Source organism: Haematobia irritans, chromosome 1 (assembly GCF_050003625.1).
Source record: "Haematobia irritans isolate KBUSLIRL chromosome 1, ASM5000362v1, whole genome shotgun sequence".
NCBI lineage: Eukaryota > Metazoa > Arthropoda > Insecta > Diptera > Muscidae > Haematobia > Haematobia irritans.
This window is the reverse complement of record NC_134397.1, coordinates 46335474-46356820: the sequence shown is the minus strand read 5'-3', so window position 1 is coordinate 46356820 and position 21347 is coordinate 46335474. Positions and strand designations below refer to the sequence as shown.

General features: G+C 38.0%; 1 protein-coding gene across 1 annotated transcript in view; it reads left to right on the top strand.

The window, feature by feature from the left end:
- Positions 1-21347, top strand: part of Sulf1 (Extracellular sulfatase Sulf1) — a 140202-nt gene that overhangs the window by 113574 nt on the left and 5281 nt on the right. The window contains exons 4-14 of the mRNA XM_075290183.1: positions 5617-6693; positions 10950-11119; positions 11188-11514; positions 11605-11963; positions 12034-12314; positions 12386-12504; positions 15790-16814; positions 16893-17115; positions 17180-17490; positions 17548-17736; positions 17799-17898. Of these exons, the coding sequence (XP_075146298.1) occupies positions 5824-6693; positions 10950-11119; positions 11188-11514; positions 11605-11963; positions 12034-12314; positions 12386-12504; positions 15790-16814; positions 16893-17115; positions 17180-17490; positions 17548-17736; positions 17799-17898 (3974 nt within the window). The 5' untranslated portion in view covers positions 5617-5823. The remainder of the gene's footprint in view (positions 1-5616; positions 6694-10949; positions 11120-11187; positions 11515-11604; positions 11964-12033; positions 12315-12385; positions 12505-15789; positions 16815-16892; positions 17116-17179; positions 17491-17547; positions 17737-17798; positions 17899-21347) is intronic.

The window sequence follows — 21347 nt, the reverse complement described above, 5'->3', positions numbered from 1 at the left end:
TCTATAGGAAATTTTGTGAAAATTTCATTTCTATAGGAAATTTTATGAAGATTTCATTTCTATAGGAAATTTTGTCAAAATTTCATTTCTGTAGGAAATTTTATCAAAATTTCATTTCTTTAGGAAATTTTATCAAAATTTCGTTTCTATAGGAAATTTTGTCAAAATTTCATATCTAAAAGAAATTATGTCAAAATTTAATTTCTATAAGAAATTTTGTCAACATTTCATTTTTATAGGCAATTTTTGTCAAAAATTAATTTCTATAGGAAATTTTGTTCGGTATTAATACAAGGGAAAGGACAAAATCTTTGGATCCAAGTAAATTTTTTTTTTGAGTGCGTCTGTTGCTCAAGTAAAAAATCGATGTATAAAAGAAATGCTTGTTCTATGCTACGCAAAAATGACATTTATATTTTGTGGACTCGAAATCCTTGGGTTTACGACAATATTCTTCTAAATCTTTACAGTCAATAGAAATGAATTGTTTCACGCTAGAGTAAGTAATACACACTTAAATTAAAGTTTCCTGCAAATCACTCAGTTCTGTCCCATTCTAATTTTAGCTCCACCATAAAGGACATCAATCGTTTGATTAATTCCGAACAGTGTGAACGTGAATCCCTTTTAAAAAGCTTTAGGTAATTGATAAAATTCCTCCCACTCGATATCTTCCCCTCTAGATGTGTACCCACTTTGCATGCCCTCTAACTACGCTAGTGTCAGCATGTATTGAAAGGAAATCCCTTAAATGCTTCAATATTGATGTGACAGCAAGCTTAAATTCCTTTGTGTGTGACAATCTTTTCCCTTGAATGAAGCTTGTACATATTTCGATTATTGGCCCCAACATACATTGTTTGCCAACACAAAAAGAAGCACAAAAGTCAAACATAAACCATGGCCGATAAAATCCAAACGGATGTTGCCACAACAAAAAAACATGTGGAGGTCAAACACCATTTCCATAGAGAAAAGGCTTAAATTTTCAAAGGAAAAAACAAAACTACTTTAGAAATTAATATAATGAAAAGCATTGCATACTTTTAGGAGTATCAGTTTGAAAATTGTATTGGAGGAAAATTGATACTGATATGGACCAATTTTCCATGGTTGTTAGAAGATATATACCCACATCATATATAAACCAAACAGTCAACAACAATGCCGGCTCTTATGTTAATCGAGCTTTCGCTGTCGACGAGATGAAACATACGAAGATTATGATTCTGAAAAAATTCAGACCTGCAAACCGCCGTAGATTCACATTTTATATGGTAAATGGTGTACTCAACTATTTCTTCGCCAAACTCCAATATTTGCAGAGTGTGGTTGATAAGTGGTAAAAAATATTACAAAATGCCAGAGTTCAATACAAAGCATACCATCGGTTAAATCTTCCTTCTTTTTTTCTGCTTTGTCCTGAATTCCCAAGAAAGGTCAGGAGGGGATATTGCGCCTTTGTTTTCACAGCCATAAAGATTTGTTTTTGAATGAATCTTCGCCGAACCGCAATATTATGATGTCGTTATTAACAATTTGAAAGGAACAGCAGGAAGAAAGTGATGATAGTACAAAATTGCCAACAGCAAAACATTTTAAAGCATTTAGATGACGATGATGATGATGATACATGCTTTCGACAATTTGGAGGTCAATTGTATTTTTTATAGGGGTTAGAAGTTTGAAAGTAGAGTGAGATGTACTATAATTTATAGGACTCGTAAATATAGTCAATGTGTTTTTTGTTAGTTGTGTCTTTATATTTATATTCGTAACAAATATTACATAATAGAAACCCTTGCAATTTTCCCATCGAATATTGACCATCATAACAGCCTTCTCACGCAGTAAGAGCTTGCAGGTGGCCAGAGGCATACCAACAGATTCTAGTTCCCCTGGTATATGTAAGGTAGTTCCTAGCCTTGCTAACACATCTGCTTCGCAGTTCCCCGGTATGTTCCTATGGCCAGGCACCCATATTAGGTGAATATTGTACTGCTCAGCCATCTCATTGAGAGATTTGCGGCAGTCGATGGCCGTTCTCGAGTTGAGGAACACAGAGTCCAAGGATTTTATTGCAGGTTGACAGTCTGAGTATATATTAATGCCCACATTTTTTGGAACATTACTTCTCAGCCAATTCGTCACCTCTCTTATTGCTAATATTTGAGCCTGAAAAACACTACAGTGATTAGGTAATCTTTTCGCTATTCGAAGTTCCAGATCATTAGAATATACTCCGAAACCCAATTGTCCATCCAATATGGAGCCATCAGTGTAGAAATCTATATATTCTTTATTCCCCGAGGTCTGTGTGCACCACGCCTCACTGTTGGGGATTAGAGTCTCAAACTTTTTGTCGAAAAGTGGTTTTGCCAGGGTGTAATCCACTACGTTAGGCACATCTGGAATTACTTTGAGGACCCTTGCAATTTTCCCATCGAATATTGACCATCATAACAGCCTTCTCACGCAGTAAGAGCTTGCAGGTGGCCAGAGGCATACCAACAGATTCTAGTTCCCCTGGTATATGTAAGGTAGTTCCTAGCCTTGCTAACACATCTGCTTCGCAGTTCCCCGGTATGTTCCTATGGCCAGGCACCCATATTAGGTGAATATTGTACTGCTCAGCCATCTCATTGAGAGATTTGCGGCAGTCGATGGTCGTTCTCGAGTTGAGGAACACAGAGTCCAATGATTTTATTGCAGGTTGACTGTCTGAGTATATATTAATGCCCACATTTTTTGGAACATTACTTCTCAGCCAATTCGTCACCTCTCTTATTGCTACTATTTCAACCTGAAAAACACTACAGTGATTAGGTAATCTTTTCGCTATTCGAAGTTCCAGATCATTAGAATATACTCCGAAACCCAATTGTCCATCCAATATGGAGCCATCAGTGTAGAAATCTATATATTCTTTATTCCCCGAGGTCTGTGTGCACCACGCCTCACTGTTGGGGATTAGAGTCTCAAACTTTTTGTCGAAAAGTGGTTTTGCCAGGGTGTAATCCACTACGTTAGGCATTACTTTGAGGACCAAACTATGACCGTACATTTTTTCCGACCACAGCGATAGCTCGCACAACCGCACAGCCGTTGCTGAAGCTGACTGTTTGGCCAAAATGTCTAAAGGCAATAGATGTAGCATGACATTAAGGGAGTCTGTTCGTGTCTTACTAAATGCGCTCGCCATACGCTGAACTTTATCTAAACAAGTCGGTTTCTGAAGTGCCGGCCACCAGACTACAACACCATATAGCATTATAGGTCTAACTACTGCCGTGTATAGCCAATGCACAATTTTTGGTTTTAGTCCCCACTTTTCCCCTATTGCCTTTTTGCACGAGTACAAAGCTACCGTGGCTTTTCTCGCCCTCTCTTCAATATTAAGCCTAAAATTCAGCTTCCTGTCTAAACCAGTCGGTTTCTGAAGTGCCGGCCACCAGACTACAACACCATATAGCATTATAGGTCTAACTACTGCCGTGTATAGCCAATGCACAATTTTTGGTTTTAGTCCCCACTTTTCCCCTATTGCCTTTTTGCACGAGTACAAAGCTACCGTGGCTTTTCTCGCCCTCTCTTCAATATTAAGCCTAAAATTCAGCTTCCTGTCTAAACCAGTCGGTTTCTGAAGTGCCGGCCACCAGACTACAACACCATATAGCATTATAGGTCTAACTACTGCCGTGTATAGCCAATGCACAATTTTTGGTTCTAGTCCCCACTTTTTCCCTATTGCCTATTTGCACGAGTACAAAGCCACCGTGGCTTTTCTCGCCCTTTCTTCAATATTAAGCCTGAAATTCAGCTTCCTGTCCAAAATATCGCCAAGTTATTTTGCACACTCACCAAAGGGAATTTCAATACCCCTAAGGAAATGGGCCTAACCGTGGAAGTTTTGCGTTCTTTGCAGTACATGACAAGTTCTGTCTTTGCTGGATTTACACCAAGACCATTTTCTTTCGCCCATTTCTCAGTCATCCGGAGAGCTCTCTGTATAATATCTCTGATTGTGGATGGGAATTTTCCCCTGACTGCTAGCGCCACATCATCTGCGTATGTCACCATTTTTATCCTTTCTTTTTCTAGGGAAACCAGAAGGTTGTTTATAGCAACATTCCAAAGAAGAGGTGATAGAACTCCTTCTTGGGGAGTGCCTCTGTTCACATACCTTTGTATGTTTGCTTGTCCTAATGTGGTTGAAATACGTCTCTTTATTAAAAGTTCGTCTAACAGCCTAAGTATACCTGGATCAACATTCAGAGTTGTCAGTCCATTTAATATCGAGCTCGGATGGACATTATTGAACGCCCCTTCGATGTCTAGAAACGCCACGATTGTGTATTCTTTGACAGATAGTGAGCTTTCAATAAAGCTGACTAGTTAATGCAATGCGGTCTCAGTAGACCTGCCTTCGAGTATGCTGTCGTTTCGAGAGCAAACTTGAATCCACGCTAGTTCTAAGATACATGTCTATCATCCTCTCCAGGGTCTTAAGTAGTAATGAGGATAATCTGATTGGTCGGAAATCCCTTGCACTCGAGTGAGAGGCTATTCCCGCTTTAGGTATGAAGACGACTTTTGGAATATATGCTAAGTTTACACATCGTTTATATATCACCGTCAACCAGGGGATGATTCTTTCAGACACTGCTTGTAATTCCGCCGGAGTAATTCCATCAGGTCTGGGGGATTTGCATGGTCCAGAGCTAGTTAAAGCCCATTTTATTCTAGATTCCGACACAACTTCCTCGATAGAAAATGACCGACGGGACTCTGTTACACCGCCAGAACATGGTTCAACCGTCTGATTTCCAGGGAAGTGTGTGTCCAAAAGTACCTCCAACGTCTCCTCACTGGACGTTGTCTCCTCAGTGGACGTTATTTATTAAGGTTTACTCAGTCTACCAGTCTATCGGAATGTTGGTTTATAGAAATATGACAATCATAAATTAGGAAGTGCAGTATTCTTTTTAAGTGTAATCCTTTTTTAGAATCTGGGCTAGAACCCACGACTATGTACGAGTATGTCCCACAAGGCAACTACTAATACTTGGTACCATATTCATTCACATTACACTTCCAAAATCCACTTTAACTAGATTTCAACTGTCATTTGCCATATAAAACACTCTATTATATATAAAATATTTTAAGGGAAATTTCCCGGGAATTCCCGCACTTCATTCCCGGGAAAGCGGGAGCGAAAAAATAGCAAATTCCCGGGAAAAAACCCTAATTGACGCTTACTATACATAACACCTTTGGAACAAGGATTATTTATATTAGGGCATTTTCGTTTCGCTAAAAATGTGTTGCCTTGGTGTTACACTACTTTTTCCCTCAATACATGTTCACTGAAATGAAAGTGTCATTCCAAAGCTATTGCTAATTCATTATATTGTGAGGAATACAGGATCCAAAATCTATGACAGTTTCCAATCAATTTCGAGAATGTTGCACCTTTTTCCCAATCGAAATCGCTATTAGTGTAAAATTTTCCTTATTAATTTCTACTACATACCATAAAATATATACATATAAAATATAATGTCTCTATAGCACTCTAAAACCCCTCCACTTAAATTTATTTTCATTTTACAGGTTCTTCAACCACATACCAATGACATAATGAAACCATTAAAATCCATTAAGATGACATGAAAATTAAAAGGTTTTATTATAGAAATGTAAATTTCTGGCCGCAAATTATTGCGAATTTAAAATAAATTCAAGAAACTGTGATATCCATTAGAATACGGAGAAGAATATTATAGAAGAAGGAGCGACAGTCGCAGCACTTATAACACCATGCATCCACTTAATATTAATAAATTAGCAATAAGCTTTATCATATGTCTGCTATTTATGCTAAATTTTATGCTAACAACAGCAAATGCGGCCAAAGAGAGTAGTTCTAGCACAAGACAGCATCAGGAGCAACGAGGCGAAGGAGAGGGGCGACATGCCCCAAAGGAAACGAGGTCTGAGAGTTTTCCAGAGCAAACCGCTAAGCAACACAATAAGCATATTCCAAATCAGAAATCCTCTCCATACCATAGGGAGGAGCATCAACACCACAGCCACCACCACCAGCAGCAGCAGCAACAGCATAGACATCATCAATCATTTTCATCATCACAACATTTCAATCATCAACGTCAACAGCGCCAACGTAATTCTGGCCCTGCTCAAGCATCTAAACGTTTCTCACGTGACTCAAATTCCAATGCCAGTCGTAAACCCAATATCATCCTTATTCTAACCGATGATCAGGATGTTGAATTGGGTTCCTTGAATTTTATGCCACGCACCTTACGAATTTTACGCGATGGTGGAGCTGAATTTCGCCATGCCTATACCACCACACCGATGTGTTGTCCGGCTCGATCTTCACTGTTGACCGGCATGTATGTTCACAATCATATGGTATTCACCAACAATGATAACTGTTCCAGTCCCCAGTGGCAGGCCACACATGAAACACGTTCATTTGCCACATATCTATCGAATGCCGGCTACAGGACTGGTTATTTTGGCAAATACCTGAATAAATACAATGGTTCCTATATACCACCTGGTTGGAGAGAATGGGGTGGACTCATAATGAATTCTAAATACTATAATTATAGTATTAATATGAATGGTCAAAAGATTAAACATGGATTTGATTATGCCAAGGTGAGTGAAGAAAAACAATAACTGATAATAAACAAGTAAGGAAAGTCTAAAGTCGGGCGTGGCCGACTATATTATACCCTGCCCCACTTTGTAGATCTAAATTTTCGATACCATATCACATATCAACACATTGACCACTGTGGCCATATGAGTGTAAATCGGGCGAACGATATATATGGGAGCTATATCTAAATCGGAACCGATTTCAGTAAAATTTAGCATACTTGACTACACTACTCATTGTACTCCTAGTGCAAAATTTCAACCAAATTGGGGTAAAACTCTGGCTTCTGGGACCATATTAGTCCATATCGGGCGAAAGATATATATGGGAGTTATATCTAAATCTGAATCGATTTCAATAAAATTTGCAATTGTTCTTCTTGAGCAAAATTTTAAGCAAATTAGGGTAAAACTCTGGCTTCTGGGGCCATATAAGTGCATATCGGACGAAATATATATATGGGAGCTATATCTAAATCTGAACTGATTTCCACCAAATTCGGCACACTTTACGAAACTATCAATTGTACTCCTTGTGCAAAAGTAAATCAGGCTGAAATTCTGGCTTCTGGGGCCATATTAGTAGATATCGTGCAAAATTTCAACCAAATTGGGGTAAAACTCTGGCTTCTGGGACCATATTAGTCCATATCGGGCTAAAGATATATATAGGAGTTATATCTAAATCTGAACCAATTTCAATAAAATTTGGCACACTTGACTATATAATTGTTCTTCTTGTGCAAAATTTTAAGCAAATTAGGGTAAAACTTTGGCTTCTGGGGCCATATAAGTCCATATCGGGCGAAATATATATATGGGAGCTATATCTAAATCTGAACCGATTTCCACCAAATTCGGCACACTTTACGAAACTATCAATTGTACTCCTTGTGCAAAAGTAAATCAGGCTGAAATTCTGGCTTCTGGGGCCATATTAGTAGATATCGTGCAAAATTTCAACCAAATTGGCGTAAAACTCTGGCTTCTGGGGCCATATTAGTCCATATCGGGCTAAAGATATATATGGGAGTTATATCTAAATCTGAACCAATTTCAATAAAATTTGGCACACTTGACTATAGTACTAATTGTTCTTCTTGTGCAAAATTTTAAGCAAATTAGGGTAAAACTCTGGCTTCTGGGGCCATATAAGTCCATATCGGGCGAAATATATATGTATGGGAGCTATATCTTAATCTGAATCAATAGGGTTCTATTCTGAGCCAAAACACATACTTGTGCCAAATTTGAAGTCGATTAGACTAAAACTGCGACCTAGACTTTGATTACAAAAATCAACTCAGAAGCCCACCCTGAGCATTTTTGCCAAAGACACCATGTGTCTATCTCGTCTCCTTCTGGGTGTTGCAAACATATGCACTAACTTATAATACCCTGTTCCACAGTGTAGCGCAGGGTATAACAAGTATATACAGTATGTGAGTAAGTTCGGCCGGGCCGAATCTTAAATACCCACAACCATGAATCAGATATAGTTTCCTTTGAAAATGTCAGGGGGGTTTGATGACAGATATTTTCCCAAGCAGATCAGTTAAACCAGTACGCTTGCCATAGATAAATGTAAAGATTTTACCTATGAAGACTAGATCAGATTCTGAATTTATAAGAACCATTTTTTGTTTGAGTTTTAGAGGAATCATAAACATCTCTTGTAAGTGTAAGTGTAAAATTATGAAATAACGCCTTGATTTGAAATCTATAATCTGTGGATTTTCATCCCAATTATTTAAACGACTACAAGAAGTAAAATTTGGAAATTTTGCATTCAGTTTCAAGCAATTTTCATGATCAGTGCACTTTAGGTTAGATTAGGTTAGGGTATCAGGCTCACTTAGACTATTCAGTCCATTGTGATACCACATTGGTGAACTTCTCTCTTATCACTGAGTGCTGCCCGATTCCATGTTAAGCTCAATGACAAGGGACCTCCTTTTTATAGCCGAGTCCGAACGGCGTTCCACATTGCAGTGAAGCCACTTAGAGAAGCTTTGAAACCCTCAGAAATGTCACCACCATTACTGAGGTGGGATAATCCACCGCTGAAAAACTTGTTGGTGTTCGGTCGAAGCAGGAATCGAACCCACGACCTTGTGTATGCAAAGCGGGCATGCTAACCATTGCACCACGGTGCGCCTTCTATACCCTCATTAAGTGAAATCGGTCTATATGGAGGCCTTACCAAATGGACCGATAAAACTAAATCATATACACTTTGTTTTGGGTCTAAAATGCCAGTATATTTTTATAATTTGTGGCAAATCGGATAAAAACTACAATTTCTAGAAACCCTAGGAGTTAAATCGGGAGTCCGGTGTAATGGGGGCTATACCAAAACATGGAAGGATACAAACTACGGATTCTAGAAGCCCAAGAAGTAAATCTGGAAATCGGTCTATATGGGGCCTATATCAAAACATGGTCCGATAATCACCATTTTCGGCACATCTCTTTATTTTCCTAGAATACGTCTACATTTCCAATTTCAGGCAAATTGGATAAAAACTACGGATTCTAGAAGTCCAGAAGTAAAATCAGAAGATCGGACTATATGGGGGCTATATCAAAACGTCGACCGGTACTCACCATTTTCGGTACATCTCTTTATTTTCCTATAATACCTCTACATTTCCAATTTCAGGCAAATTGGATAAAAACTACGGTTTCTAGAAGCCCAAGAAGTAAAATCGGGAGATCGGTCTATATGGGGGCTATATCAAAACATGGACCAGTACTCACCATTTTCGGCACACGTTTTTATGGTCCTAGAATACCTCTAGATTTCCAATTTGAGGCAAATCGGGTAAAAATTACGGATTCTAGAAGACCAAGAAATAAAATCGGGAGATCGGTCTATATGGTGGCTATATCAAAACATGGACCGGTACTCACCATTTTCGGCACATCTCCTAGGGGTCCATATGGGGGCTATACCTAAACATGGACCGATAGGCACCATTTTCGGTACACTTTTAGATAGTCCTAAAATACCTCTAGATTTACAATTTCAGGCAAATTGAATAAAACCTACAGTTTTTATAAGCCCAAGACCCCAAATCGGGAGGTCGGTTTATATTGGGACTATATCAAAACTTGGACCGATATAGCCCATATTCGAACTTGACCTGCCTGCAAACAAAAGGACGATTAGGACGATAGCGCCATTATTGAAGGCTGTAGCGTGATTACAACAGACAGACAGACGGACATGCTTATATCGTCTTAGAATTTCTCTCTGATCAAGAATATATATACTTTATATAGTCCGAAGTCGATATTTCGATGTGTTACAAACGGAATGACAAACTTATTATACCATTCTATGGTGGTGGATATAAAAATAAAGAATGTTGTAAAGGCACTCGGTGTTACAAGTGAATCAGAAGGTTTCTAAATTCTGAAAATATTTATCTCCCATTGCTCGAATCAACAAGAGAAGTAAAATCAGGAAGTTTAACTTTTAGTTTCAGACCATTTATGTGGTAATGTGCCTTCTATATCTCTCTAAAAGATAAATCGGCAGATCGGTTTTTATAGGTGATAATCAAATACGCCAACCAGGCATATGTGACCAAAGTGCGGCTTTTGTCCGATTTGCTATATTAAAACATGTGCAGTAAATGTTGTACAGGCTGGTAATGTGGTATATGTTAGAAAATTTTGCTAAAATGTTATTTCTATAGAAAATTTATGAAGCATTTCATAGTTGAAGAGGAATATATTGCAAAATCTTCTAAAACATCAAGAATTCTACCAATCTACCAAACCGTAAAAAATCTGCCATTTTTGGTAGACTCATGTTCATAATTGTATATAGCCCCCATATAAAGCGACCCCCATATTTCAATTCTGACTCTATAATTACAGCAGAAATGTTCATATCGGTTCGTAATTATTTCTTCTCTGTATATACCGGTCAAAAACTGAATATATACGTATTTAATCGACCTTTCTTTTGTCTACTATACGAGTATATACCGCATGGACTAACTTACAATTTAGAAGATGATGTTAAGAAGTTTTAAGATGCCTTGCCATTGGCCGCAACCGAAATAATTTAATTGTGGATGACCGTCTTTAGTAGAAGTTTCTACGCAATCCATGGTGGAACATAAGATTCGGCCTGGCCGAACTTACGGCCGTATATACTTCTTTTGTTCTCAATTCTAATAAAGCTCTAAATTTCTACAAAATATTTATTCAATTCAATGTTTTCCTTTCTATTCCCCTAGGATTATTATCCAAATTTAATAGCCAATGATTCAATAGCATTTTTGCGATCGTCCAAACAACAAAACCAAAGAAAACCTGTGATGTTAACTATGAGTTTTCCGGCACCGCATGGACCCGAAGACTCGGCACCCCAATATAGTCATTTATTTTTTAATGTAACCACACATCAGTAAGTCGTAATAAAATTGCCATAAATTAACAAAAGATTAATTCATGCTGAAATTTTCCCACCATTAGTACACCGTCCTATGATTTGGCCCCCAATCCAGATAAACAATGGATTTTACGAGTAACTCAACCCATGGAACCGGTACATAAACGATTCACCAATCTACTAATGACAAAACGCCTACAAACTCTACAGAGTGTAGATGTGGCTGTGGAAAGAGTTTACAATGAGCTCAAGGCATTGGGAGAATTGGACAATACTTATATTATTTATACATCAGATCATGGCTATCATTTGGGTCAATTTGGTTTGATTAAGGGTAAAAGTTTTCCATTTGAATTTGATGTGCGGGTACCATTTTTGGCTAGAGGACCGGGAATTGAACCATCAAGAGTGTATGTATAATACTACAGAAAGAGAGAGAGAGAGTTTTACTTTTGCCCCCAGAGATCTCTAACATTATCTTTCCTTTTGATTTTCTATAGGGTTGATGAAGTGGTTTTAAATGTAGATTTAGCTCCTACTTTCCTGGATATGGGTGGTGTACCCACACCATCCCACATGGATGGCCGCAGTATTCTTCCTCTATTGTTGAATAAACACAGACTAATGAAAGATGCTTGGCCAGATACCTTCTTAATTGAAAGCTCTGGTCGCCGAGAAACTCCCGATCAAATAGCCGAAGCCCGAGCTCGTCTGCAAGTCGAACGTAACAATATGAAATTGGCCAATAGTACTCTCATTGAAGATCTTATGGCAAATGCCACATCGTCTACAACACCTAGGATCGATGTTTTGGATATGGAATCCCGGGAGGAAGATACATTTTTGGATAATGCTAAAGGTCAGAAATTCTTAATGGATTTTCTTGTGATTTTTATAAATTTTTGTTTTTCTTTCCATAATCGTTCTAGAGTCAGACAATGAAGATATCACCGATGATGATTTTGAATTTGAGGACGATGAAATCGATACTTCTGCGGCCAATATGGAAGAGGACGATGATGCCGATGATGAACTTGAACAGCAAGATCAATTCGATAATAATTTACCTTTGACTCCTTATGTTACTAAAATGATGCGTTTGAATTCGGAATGTTCGGATCCCACACTTTTGGCAAATTGTCGAGCTGGTCAAAAATGGAAATGTGTCAATGAGAATGGAAGATGGCGTAAACATAAATGCAAATTCCATGTTAGTTCTATAGAATTTCGAAAAAAAATTATTGAAATTTATGACTATCGATTTTTCCTTTTTGAATTCAGGTGCAATTACAACACCATTTGGCTGAAATATCTAAATATCCCAAGTCTCAGAATAAGCGAAATTGTGCTTGTTTTACACCAGAGGGCGTTGTTTATATTAAGCCAGAAGTTCGTAAACGGTAAGTTGGTTTTTATGGAAGGTTTGCTTTTTTTACCCAAGACCAAAGGTAAAGTTCCGAGTGATATGTTGTCAGACATCGAGGAACGAATCTTGACTTGATTGTTTCGCTGGAAAAATTACTCTCACAGCGACATCTTCTGGACCAAACAATTCTGTTCGCGAAACATTCAGAGGCTAAGTTCCGGATCTAGTCACATTGTGATATGTTTTCAGTCATACAGAACCGAAATTTAATTATTTGATTCACAGGAAATATTACTCGCAAAGCGAAATCTTCCGAATCAATAAAATTCGTTTCGTCGAACTGTCATCTTTTAACGAAAAGACGTCTTTTTTGTCACTCTAAGACTACAAACTATTCCCAGGCAAAGGTCCGGGTCTTTTAACAGAGAGGAATTCAACGCCGAGAGAAACTGTCGATACACTACAGAAATAATTCTAATATTTAGTAGGTTATCATTCGAAACCAATGCCATTCTGTTCTCGGAACTGTAACATCTTAACGAAAAGGCGTATTTTTGTATCTCTAGCAGAATGAAACATACGAAAAGGCGTATTTGGTAAAATTCTGGACACAGGTAAAATTCTGGACCTATCATCAGACTGATAACAGGTTGGCTGATAAGTCCCCGGTCTGACACGTAGATGGCGTCGCTAGTATTAAATTATTTTTATATAGTATCAACCTTAGGTTAAATTGGCAGCCCGATTAAGATTCAGGCTCACTTAGACTATTCAGTCCATTGTGATAGTACCAACCTTCAAATGATTCGTGTCAAAATTTGACGTCTGTAAGTCAATTAGTTTGTGAGATAGAGCGTCTTTTGTGAAGCAACTTTTGTTTTTGTGAAAAACATGGAAAAAAAAGGAATTTCGTGTTTTGATAAAATATTTTCTGAAGGGGAAAAAAATACGGTGGAAGCAAAAACATGGCTTGATAATGAGTTTCCGGACTCTGCCCCAGGGAAATCAACAATAATTGATTGGTATGCAAAATTCAAGCGTGGTGAAATGAGCACGGAGGACGGTGAACGCAGTGGACGCCCGACAGAGGTGGTTACCGACGAAAACATCAAAAAAATCCACAAAATGATTTTGAATGACCGTCAAATGAAGTTGATCGAGATAGCAGAGGCCTTAAAGATATAAAAGGAAAGTGTTGGTCATATCATTCATCAATATTTGGATATGCGGAAGCTCTGTGCAAAATGGGTGCTGCGCGAGCTCACATTTGACCAAAAGCAACAACGTGTTGATGATTCTGAGCGGTGTTTGCATCTGTTAACTCGTAATACACCCGAGTTTTTCCGTCGATATGTTACAATGGATGAAACATGGCTCCGTCACTACACTACTGAGTCCAATCGACAGTCGGCTGAGTGGACAGCGACCGGTGAACCGTATCCGAAGCGTGGAAAGACTCAAAAATCCGCTGGCAAAGTAATGGCCTCTGTTTTTTGGGATGCGCATGGAATAGTTTTTATCGATTATCTTGAGAAGGGAAAAACCGTCAACAGTGACTATTATATGGCGTTATTGGAGCGTTTGAAGGTCGAAATCGCGGCAAAACGGCCCCATATGAGGAAGAAAAAAGTGTTGTTCCACCAAGACAACGCACCGTGCCACAAGTCATTGAGAACGATGGCAAAAATTCGAGAATTGGGCTTCGACTTTTTCTTGTTCTCAGACCTCAAAAGGATGCACGCAGGGAAAAAATTTGGCTGCAATGAAGAAGTGATCGCCGAAACTGAGGCCCTTTTTTGAGGCAAAACCGAAGGAGTACTACCAAAACGGCATCAAACAATTGGAAGGTCGTTATAGTAGTTGTATCGCTCTTGAAGGGAACTATGTTGAATAATAAAAACGAATTTTGACAAAAAAATGTGTTTTTCTTTGTTAGACCGGGGTCTTATCTGCCAACCTGTTATCTGTTTAGTCCTAATGGATTTATAACCTAATGGGGAATGTGATCCTCAACAAGGTGACCACCTTAGCCAATTTCAAGCAATATTAACGTAACGATTCGAGGGAAGCTAGTCGCTGTGTTACCATGGCGACGGAAACAAAGGACCGTTGTTCTTAAATTTAATGTCGACATAGTACAGGCCTGTGATCGTTTACTCTTTTCCTGCTAGTCGATGTAGATCTTCCTTTCAGAGATATACGTTTTCTGGGGGACTCGCCTCTCATTCGGTTCCTGCAGTGGGGTGGGTAGCTGTTCCTAGTTTAATTCGATCGATATGACTGTGGTGATTCTGGAGAATTGAGCCGCTGCTGGATTAGAATATCCCCGGATTGTATAGCAGTCCTAGCCCAATTCGATGGATTTGTCCATGGCGTAAAGTGTTACCATTGTTTTTTTTTAATGCAAGGTCAAATTGGCCCATCGGTTACCTTTTCCAGATAGTCGATGTGGATTTTTACTATTGTATCACGTGGTGAGGCTACTAAGTGGACCACCCTCGTACGATATTTTTTCGTTAGTAAGCTAAATACCTATCGAACCCTCACCTAGTCTTATCACTATAGAGAAATTCCCTTGGACTCAGTATTAGCGAAAATGGTGATCGCTATCGCTGAAGAGTTTACCATGCCTTACTTATGATAATACGTCGGGAAACTGAAATTTCTCCCGTACTAATTATCATCGAAAGCTCTCGGAACTACAACAGTAGACCACGCACTAAATGGTCTAGCCTCTAGGACAAGCCTACGTTCCTCAGATCGCAAAATTAACCTTTTGTTTCATACTAAGATCTCATAAGGTGTTCAGAACTTTCGGTTTCCCAGTACAGCTAGTTGAGTTTGCTACAGTGATGAAACCTATCGCTGACATAATCGATTAGGAAGTCATTGAATCTGTCAGGTCCGCATATAATAAAATTTCTTGAGGAGATAAAATTTATATAAAACGTCTCGCATAAGTCTTCCAAACTGATAATAAGTTAGGTTGGGTGGCAGCCCGATGTTTCAGGCTCACTTAGACTATTCAGTCTATTGTGATACCACAGTGGTGAACTTCTCTCTTATCACTGAGTGCTGCCTGATTAAGCTCAACCTTGTTTGCACCACGGTGCAATGGTTAGCATGCCCGCGACCTTGTTAAAGTGGATTTTGGAAGTATAATGTGAATGGTAGTTCGAACCTTAATGTAAAAAATAGGTCTCTTGTGATTAAGCTTAGCGTAGTGTCGTACTAGCCACTGATTTCCTCATCCCGAGAATTGGCATTGGAATTTTCAGGATATTTTTAAGATGAATTATTTATTTGTGTTTATTTGCAGTTCTCAAAATATGGGTAAATATTCCCGTCGTCATAAGCGAGACACAGAGAACTTCGATATCGAAGAACTCTATCACTCCGATCTACCCTATGAAATGGAAGAACTATTGGACTTGCACAAAAATCTACATGACGTTGAAAAATATTTGCTGGAGCAGCATGAACAACGGGCGAGAAAGACAACACGCACCAAACGCGAATTAACTGCGAATCTATTTGATACTCCCGAATCTCTAGACAGTGATGAGAATAAAAAGAGCAATTCTTCCAATGATGCAATATCCAAAGTTATACAAGAAATTCAAGATACTCTGGAAACTTTGGAATTGAAATTTGTCGAACACGATTGGACAGTGAATAGTACGAGTAAGACATCAGCCACCAAGATAACGTCAGCAGGATTTGTTAGAGGTGGTAAATTTCCAAAGGTAGGAGGAAGAGTGGGTACACGATGCTATATAGAATCTCAAAGTGGTAAAGTCAATTGTTCCGACGTCATTTATGATGATGAGAAGACATGGCGTAAATCAAGATCACAAATTGATATGCTCATTAAGGTTCTAAAGGATAAAATCACACACTTGAAAGATATTAAGAAACAACTGAGAGAAAGTAAACAACAACAGCAGCAACAGGGTAGACATTGGAATAATGAGTTTACCTATCAAATGAGAGGAGATTCAAATACGGACATGGGTTCCCAAAATGGCTCGGGATACCGTCATCAAAAAGGTCGTCACAGAATTCAAACTAATCAACATCATCATCAATCTCAGCAACAGCATCACAACTACAATCGGCATCATAACTCTGGTGTGGGTATAGGCAGTGGTAACGTCAATGCCAGTGGCGGCAGGCGAAGAGTGATTGAAAGCAATGGAGAGGGTCCTGAGTTTGATATGAACTATTTTGTTTCCAATTCAAGAAGAGGGAATCATGAGAATACAATAACATCCACACAGAAGAATAAAAATCGTAATCATGTGCCAAATACATCAACAACCACTGTCAAGCCATCATCAGAAGGTAAGTGAATACCATCAAATTTGGCCCACAGTTACAAAATACCGCAGTCTAACTTCCCAAAACATTTCCTCATTTTAGCTTCCTCCAGTAGTGTCGAAGACAACAAATTCTCAAGTTCAACTTCAGAAAGCATAGCCTCAAGCTCTGAATCTAGTGATAGAAGTAAACCTAAATATAAAGGACAAAAAGAAGAGGTTAAGGAAACCTATTCCAATTCTCGGCATTCTCCGAATGATCCTTTCCACAATTCGAATAATCAATTTTCTGGTCCTGCCGAATGTTATTGTGAACCGGATAATGAGTAAGTTCTTAACGTTTTCTTGTGGGAAGATCTATTTGCTAATATTATTGCTACTCCTCCTCAGCTATGCTGATTCCAAAGAAATAGCACGTGAAGCCCGGCGTAAATTGAAAGAGGAAAGGCAACGAAAGAAGGAGCGTAAACGTATTAAGAAAGCCCGTTTGGAAAAGGAATGTCTATCGGAGAAAATGAATTGCTTTTCCCATGACAGTAGCCATTGGCGAACTGCTCCTCTATGGAATGATAGTCCATTCTGTTTCTGCATGAATGCCAACAATAATACCTACTCCTGTTTGAGGACCATCAATTCGACCCATGATTATTTATATTGCGAATTTACCACGGGTCTTATAACATTTTACAATTTGTTAATAGGTAGGTCTTAACCTCCAAAGACACGTGGGAAGAGAAACTAATTCATTTTTATTTTAGATCCTTTTGAGACATTGAATCGTGCTTCATCTCTTACCTTAGCTGAGAAATCCTATATGCATGATACTCTAGCCAAGCTCAAAAATTGTAAAGGTAGAAGCTGTACAATAAAAAGGCCTCAGATTGTAACTGATTTATCGCATTCAACCATGAATAATAATCTTCAGAGGGGTACTAAAAGAAAACATGGTAAGAATTATGACTTTTTGTCTATCGTTACTAGATTTCAGATGGAAATAATTCTTTTTCAGTTACAAATCCCTTTATGAGCTCTCTGCATGGAAATGATGATGTGGGTTTAAATCGTATGGACTTCGAAGGACCACAGTCGAAACGCAGGAAACTATCCAAGTAAGTTAAATAAGCGAGAAATTTTATTGACCTTTTGCATGACTTAGGTTTCTTGGGTTGAGACAAATAAGAAAGACTTAATGTCGGACAGTCGGATCATTGATACCCTTTCCAAATGATAATATTTAGTGTATTATTAAAACGTGAACTCAGTCTTATATGCAAAAGTAATGTGGACGTATTTGTGAAACTAGGGCAATACATTTGAGAGATCATATTAATCGTAAATTGATGAATTCGTCGTGATATAGATGATTCCAGATATACGGGAGAACTTCAGCGTTGCCAATTTAGCTTTTTTCCCGCTAGATTTGGCTTTTTTTGAAGATGTTTAGCGGGAAAAAAATGCATTTAGCTTTTAGCTTTTTTTCTGGCTTTTTTTCATGACCCTTTTAGCTATTTTTGGCTTTTTTTATTTTCGACATGTTTCTATTGAAATATGGATAAATCGGCGTTTTTATCTAAGCCTTGCTGCAAGTATAAGGGTTTCCACATATTTCAAAGCTCAGTTGAAACATTAATAATGAGTCCAGCCATTATGCGGGCATTCTTGTAGCAAATACACCTTGTAAAGTTTCTTCATTAAATACATAAAAGTTATCGTAAACTTTAAATCTACTATTACCATACAAATTTGTTAGATAAACTGTCAGTAAATTATTGGGAATATTATCATTTGACTCGTTTATCCTTTTTATGTTATTATAATATTCTAAAGTTATTACGATATTACTAAATTAAAATAGTAGATGTGAATAGCTTTGTGCACTGAAAAAATACGAACGCGAATTTTGGTTATAATAGCATTTGTGAATTTCTTTTATATAAACTGTTTTCCTTGTCCAAAAGACGATAAAGTCGTTTTGTCCATATAATTAAGTGATTCAACTTAAAAATGGGTATGTTTTCATGAAAGAAGGAAGAATTAATGAAATAGTCTTTAAATGTGAGGAGTTATTCATCTTAACCACAAACCAAAATAGCGTTCAAAAAGAGAAGATGTTTTTCAACACTTTATTTTAAAAACGTATATATACAATAATTTCTTCTTGAAGTCGAGTCTGAATTTGGAAATTTAAGTTGGCGTTAGCACGTTTTTAAAGCACTTTGATAGCTCATGAAGAAAAGGAAAATGTTTTTACTGGGAAATGTAAACTATAGGTATTTTCTACAATTTAAATAAAAGTAATGTATTTCGAATTTTTCACAATTTCAAAACCAAACTAAAATTTTATTTAAAAAAATGACAAATCATTTTTTTACCAAATCCAAAGCATGCTTAGATCATTTAATATTTTAAAATAACAAGTAAATAAAATAGAGGTGTTGGGAAGATAGCTCCCACAAAACGAAGGACTTCCAGTAAAAAAATTGTGATAGTAATCAAAATGTATCGAATACGCAAACAGAGCTAAATGCCTTAGATATTGTTACAGTCTCACAGAAGTGAAATTAAAATGAAAATAATATGTATTGTAAGTGAAATAAAACCTTTAAGCTTGTTAAATTTCAATCAAATATGTGACTTTTGATACAAAAAAATTTAGCTTTTTTTCTAGCTATTTTTTAGCATTTTTTAGCTTTTTTTAGCTATTTTTTTGGGCAAATCTAGCGGTTTTTGGTGAAACAATTCTGGCAACGCTGGAGAACTTCCATCTACAAATCGAATGTACTATGCTATCGGGAACTGGTAAAATCGTTGTTTCACCGATGGTCCGTTAAGGACAGTTTCGTGATTTAGGTTGTCAATTCATATTCACGTTTCAATTCTGGCGAGCTTTTTGGCCTTAGTTATAAATTCGAATCGATACTAACTTCAGGTTCGGATATGGTAGTCACTTCAAGCCTGTAACGGTGCGGGTATAGGTTAAGTTAGGTTAGGTTAGGTGGCAGCCCGATGTATCAGGCTCACTTAGACTATTCAGTCCGTTGTGATACCACATTGGTGAACTTCTCTCTTATCACTGAGTGCTGCCCGATTCCATGTTAACCTCAATGACAAGGGACTTCCTTTTTATAGCCGAGTCCGAACGGCGTTCTTCATTGCCGTGAAACTGAGGTGGGATAATCCACCGCTGAAAAACTTTTTGGTGTTCGGTCGAAGCAGGAATCGCACCCACGACCTTGTGTATGCAAGGCGGGCATGCTAACCATTGCACCACGGTGGCTCCCACACGGTGCAATGGTTAGTATGCTCCCACAGGGTGCGGGTATGGTGGAATCCTAAATGATTACATTACTGGCCGTTGCGATCTTTTAGGTCATGAGGAATTGGTAATTTCGTTAATTCGCAGATGATCGAGTGTTGATCGTATCCCGGAAGGCATTGTGAAGTCTCAATAGGCTGTCCATAGAAACTAGTGATTTGCTAGAGTCTCAGTAGGCTATCTTGTAGTGGTCACTGGAATAGTAGAGCTCAGTAGATGTTTCGGAAGCCACCGTGGTGCAATGGTTAGCCTTCCTTGAACACAAGGGTTCAATCCCCGAATCGATGGAACTTGAAAAAGTTTTTCTATGGTAGATTATCACCTCTCAGTAATACACATTTCTGAGTATATATCTAAATGGTTCCATTGAGTGGAATGTGGAACGCTATTTGGATTCGGTTATGAAAAGGAGGTCCCTTGTCATTGAGGTAAACATACACCCAAAGAAATTTGTTAGTAGGGACAGCAGAAAAGTCTGCTGTAAAAGGGACAGCAGTCACTGTTTGCTGAAATAGCAAACATTTCCTGCCATTTTTTAAGCTCGATTGCACTAGAACATGTTTTATTTTGGCTGAAACAAATAAAAATGTCATCTTAGGAGCTATCCTAACATAATTAAAACAATATTTTAGGGATATCTATAATATTTGACCAAAAATCTGAATATTTATCGAATTGAGGCATAACAGTAAACAAAATGTTTGCTGATCGTATTTAGGAGCTTGTAAGTATATTACAGGGCAAAAATATACCAAAAACTACTTTTGGTTCTTAAATATGCTTTGGGGAAAAATGTATAACCTAAATATTTTATAAATTGTTGTTCATTAGGCCCTGAAGTACAAAAATATAACAGCAGACATCGACTGCTGTTTTTAGCAGACTTTTTTCTATGAGTTTAGAATCGGGCAGCACCCATTAGAGGAAGTTCACCACTTGTGATACCAAATTGGACTGAATAGTCCAAGTGAGCCTATGGTTATGTCTGTGCTTCAGGTACGCCAGAAGCCGCAGTAATTAAAGTACAGATCATAGCTACATTTTAGGTGATCGGGAATTGATTGACTCGAAGTTGGTCGGTTCACGGAAGGCATCGCGTAGCCTCAGTAGGCTGTCCATTTAAACTAGAGATTGAGTAGTGGCGAGTTTTTCGAGCTTAGTTCTAGCAAAAGGATCAATAGTAGCTTCAGGAAAAGTAGAAACTTCGATTATGATAGTCACTGCGAGTCAGTAGCGCAAAAT